General features: G+C 42.9%; 1 gene segment (V, D, J or C); it reads right to left on the bottom strand.

Moving 5' to 3' along the window:
- Positions 1-3,993: 3,993 nt before the first annotated feature.
- Positions 3,994-4,491, bottom strand: LOC115071297. The segment is given in 2 exon segments: positions 3,994-4,274; positions 4,434-4,491. Coding segments are annotated over 2 exon segments (339 nt in total).
- Between the last annotated feature and the right edge of the window lie 210 nt (positions 4,492-4,701).

The raw sequence follows: 4,701 nt of genomic DNA, 5'->3' as shown, positions 1-4,701 counted from the left end.
TAAACCTAAAAATTTACAGCCAATTTTGAAAGAGATGCATCTTAGCTCTGGAAATTGTTATTGAATATGTCAATGCTGTTGGAATGAAATGCTTCTTCTAAGTATGTGGTTATTCAACAAACAATAAACTAAAAAGAAATAAAAATAATAAATAAAATATTTTTAAAAACCTTCAAATTTCTGCTTTTTCTGTTAAGCATATTGATGATTCTCAAGCTGAAATAGACTATATGTGGTAATTCACCTCTCTATGTGTCAGAGACAATACTGTGCCCACACCGCTCTCAGCATAAGTGAACAGTCATTCAGGAGGTTTTTTGAAACTTGTCTTTAGTGATGGAGTAAACACTTGATACTCCACACATGTCCTTGTTTGCTTGTCTGTTGACGTGATAAATCATTATGTCCAGCAACAACTTTGAAAGAAAGGGGTTTATTTTCAGCTTACAGTTTCTAGTTCTTAATTTATCACTAGGGAAGTCAGAGAAAAAACTCCAGGCACTAACCCGGGGGTAGGAACTGAAGCAGAGACCACTGAGGAATGCCGCTTACTGACTTGCTACACTTGGTTTGCTCAGCTTCCTTTCTTTAAAAAATATTGTATTTATTATTTTTATTTTATGTGTGTGAGTGTGTTGCCTGACATATGTAGGTTCATCTATGTTGTGCAATGCTCACTGAGGTCAGAAGTGGGTATCAGATTCTCTAGAACTAGTGTTAAGAATGGTAGCTGCCATGTGGGTGCCAGGAATCAATCCTGGGTCCTCGGCAAGAGCAGTCAGGGCTCTTACCCTGTGAGGCATCCCTCCAGCCCTCAGCTCCCTTTCTTATACAGTCCAAGCCAACTTGCCCAGGGATGATACTGACCACAATGCACTGGGCCCTTCTACATCAATTATCAACTCAGAAAATGACCACCAGACATGCCCATGGGCCAATGTGATGGAAGAAATTCCTCATTTGAGAGTCCCTCTTCCCAGGCAAATCTAGATTTTTCTCAAGTTGACAAAATCGCTGATGCCACTACTTGACCTGAGTCAGTGCAGCTGTTGGGGACACCAAGGATCCCTGGTGTACCCTTCACTTTATGGAGACAGAGTTTACCTTTAGCCTCATCTGGCCTGGAACTTGCTCAGGAGATCAGGCTTGCCTAGGTCTCACAGAGATAGACCTTCTTTTCCTTCTGACTGTTTGGATTGAAGATGTGCACACCACGCCCAGCATCTTTCCTATGTTTATGAGAAGAGGTTACTTTTCTGTTCTTCTTCTTCTATGGCAGTTATCCTACAATAGAAAGGGGTTCGAGAAAGGAGGCTTTGAAAATGCTCTCAGCTTGAACTGGCCATTGATATCAGAAATTTCAAGTCCCCGAAGCAGAAAGAAATCTATTATTAGATACTGAGATTCGCAGGAAAGGTAAAGGTACTGTTATGCTTGAGATTTGAATAAAGAACTTGGGAAATTCTTAAATAATAGATCTGCTGCTACTGTCCATGAAAAGGTCCCCTAATATCTGCAGCTCCATGCTGACACCAACCAATTCACACTTCATCACTTATGATACTTTTTATTTCTGATGTTCCTGTTGGAACTCATTGAGGCTGAACAAGGCAGGATTCAGTTGATGAGTTCTTACTGAGATCTTTGAGCTTGATTCCACTATACCATTTGCCTAGAGCCAATGTTGAAGGGTAGTGACCACCCAGGACTCAACACTGCCATGCACCCTGAGGAGCTGAGGAAGACCCCAAGCCAAACAACATTGGTGAAATTGAGATTAGTGGTTTGTAAAAGAGACACATGGAATTTTAATTTTTCAGTTGAGTTATTAAAAATGTTCTAAGAAAATTTATACTTTGCCTGACATATTTTTTTTGATTAGGCCATAGGTATTTTCAAACCTCACATCCACGAAAGTATTTTCAAATATATTTGTTTCAGTGATTAGATGATAAAGCCCACTGAATTTCCATATTCGAATTGAAGTTGAAATTTTTTAGTGATATTAGGGGAAAAAACTTCTTAGTTGACATTAATATCCCAAATCCATGCCTGACTCAACCTCTAGGGATCCTCTTTTACCTTGTAAGATGGCATTCTCACTGTTTCCTTTTTTAAAAAATATTGATTCAAAAATTTCCTACAGTGTATTCTGATCATATTCAGACTGCCCCCCACTTTTCCCCCTCACCTCACCACCACTGCCATCGCCCTGACTTCGTGTCCTCTTTTAGAAATGAAAAACTCCATTCATCTTACACAACATATCTGAATTGAGTACCAGAGAAATTGTATCTCACTAGAATGTCCTGATGTGTAATTCTTGCACACAGATAGCCAGGGGGCCAATGCCTTTCCTGTGTACATAGTTTTATGTCATAATACACTCAGGTTTATTGGAATGCAATTTTCACACGCTTTCTCTTTCTCTTACATGCTGTTTTGGATTGTCAAGTAGGGATTTCTCTTCCTCAGCAATCAGAACTGCTCGGGTTTCCTCATCAAAGTCTGTTATTCACAGCCTGAGTACATGCAGGTTCACTTTGATAGATTCAGGGCCTCACACAGTGCAATGACCCCACTGTGGTCCAATGCATTCTCCCACAGATTGATTCCCCACGGGGTTTTATTCTTGGGAAAAGCAGAAGTAAGGTCATCACAGCAGGCACGAGGGAGCTCACAGGCCTCCAACCTCAAATTCTCTTTGTGGCAATTAGGGTGTTTCACGTAAATGATTTGCACTAATAATCTCTAGCTTATTTTCTGAAATCTGTAGACTTCTCAGTTTCCTGCTGCTGCTGAGAACTACAGCCAGGTCTTCATAGCCATTTGCAGTAATGAGACATTTTTCTCAAACCAGAGCTGCGTTTTCCTGAGATCTACCTCTTGACTTCTCAACCACTCTCCCACCCAATTGGCAAGTCCCTCCTCATCTGAGCCCAGTTTGTCATCTGGACAATGCTGATGGCCAGGGACCATGGGTGCACTGCTGTAGTGGCTGCTCACAGGCCCAGCCACTGGAAAGAGAGGTCCACTGGAGTGTGGCATGTTGGGATGTTGCAACCTCCTCCTGGCATTGCCTGCCGCCTGGTGCCTTGGCCAGAACTGGGCAGTCAGGAAATGCAATGCCCTTGTGCCCCTTGGGTGCAGGCTGTGCTGACACAGCTCTGTCTGTTGCGGCACCGACAGCCAAGCCCAAGTGTTCTCTTTTTCATGATTGGATGATTGAGGGTCCAGTTGGCTTTTGGGGTTTCTGATGTTTTTTGCACAAGTGATGAGACATCTTCTTACCAGAGTCACATTTTAAGTCCTTGTGCAAAGTGCTGCCGATCCCACCGCCATCATTGCAGCGCCTGGAGCCATGCTGCTGCTGTATTGGCTCTCACGTGTTTTCTCTGTTATTTGCCAAGTCCTGAGTTCAGAATATTGAGATGAATATAAAAGCACCCAAGGTTAGGAAACTATTCATCCTCTGTGAGAGCAGTCTTTACTTGGTCCAGCACACACACTCAGTCTCTTGGGAGCCAGCACCCTGGGCCCAATCACTAGGTGCACAGGGCACTTCTCATTCAGCTCAAATCTTTTCCAGTCCCCTCATTCAGTGTTCTAAGCTGGTCTGCAATTCTGGATTTTAAAAATGCTCTCAATGATGCTGAGATTTTACTTCACATTTAGATGAATATTGACTGGAAAATATTGTCATATTAATAAAAATTAATGCTATATTCACATTCAAGATTTTCTGCAACTGTTCCACCTTTTCTTTTAGTTTTGACCAAGAAAAAAATTTTATTTCTTTGTCAATGATTGTCAAATACTTCATGAAATTTTTGCTAAATCACCCTGGCTTCTTCTTTGGCATATCCCAGTGACCTTCAAAGTCTGGCTGCATCTAAGATGCTTTCTGCAGGTGGGTGCACACAGTCTCACACTTCTGCTTCTCTGGGTGGATTATGTTATGAATTGTACCACTTTGGATGGGTAACTGTAGTACTATTGACAGTAATAAGTAGCAATATCTTCAGACTCCAGGATGCTGATGGTGAGAGTGAAATCTGTTCCAGATCCACTGCCACTGAACCTCAATGGAACCCCAGATTGTAAATTCAGAGCAGCATAGATCAGGAGCATAGGCGCTTTCCCCAGCTTCTGCTGATACCAAGCCAGGAAGCTGTAAATGCTCTGACTGGCCTGGCAATTGATGGTGACTTTGTCTCCCAGAGATACAGACAGGGAGGGTGGAGACTGGTTCATCTGAATGTCACATCTGCATCCTAACATTGGAAACAGACACAGGCAGATGCACAGATCAAAGACATACAGAAAAACGGGAGGGGGGAGGCAGAGAGAATTCAGATTAATTATGATGTAAGAGCACTCCTCAGGGTCAGGTTCTACCAAACATGCAGGGCTTCAGGGTTGTGGCTCCTTACGTGGGAGCCAGAGAAGCAGTGGAAGACCCAGGAGCTTAGTGGAGGCCTTCATGTCCATGAATGTCCTACCTGAGACTGGCCATCACAAGGTGTGATGAGCCTATATAAAGTCCCCAGAGGGACTGAATTGGAGTCTAGGCATTTGCCAAAAGCACGGGACAGGCAAAGTTGGGCAAAGCTGCAGATCTCGCCCAGCTCAGTAACTCAAAATGGGCTCAGGGTCCCCAAATATTCCAGATCATACTAGGACAGCAAAGATTCACAGAGC

This window comes from Nannospalax galili, unplaced genomic scaffold (assembly GCF_000622305.1).
Source record: "Nannospalax galili isolate Female #2095 unplaced genomic scaffold, S.galili_v1.0 scaffold4051, whole genome shotgun sequence".
NCBI lineage: Eukaryota > Metazoa > Chordata > Mammalia > Rodentia > Spalacidae > Nannospalax > Nannospalax galili.
This window is presented reverse-complemented; position numbering and strand designations above follow the sequence as displayed.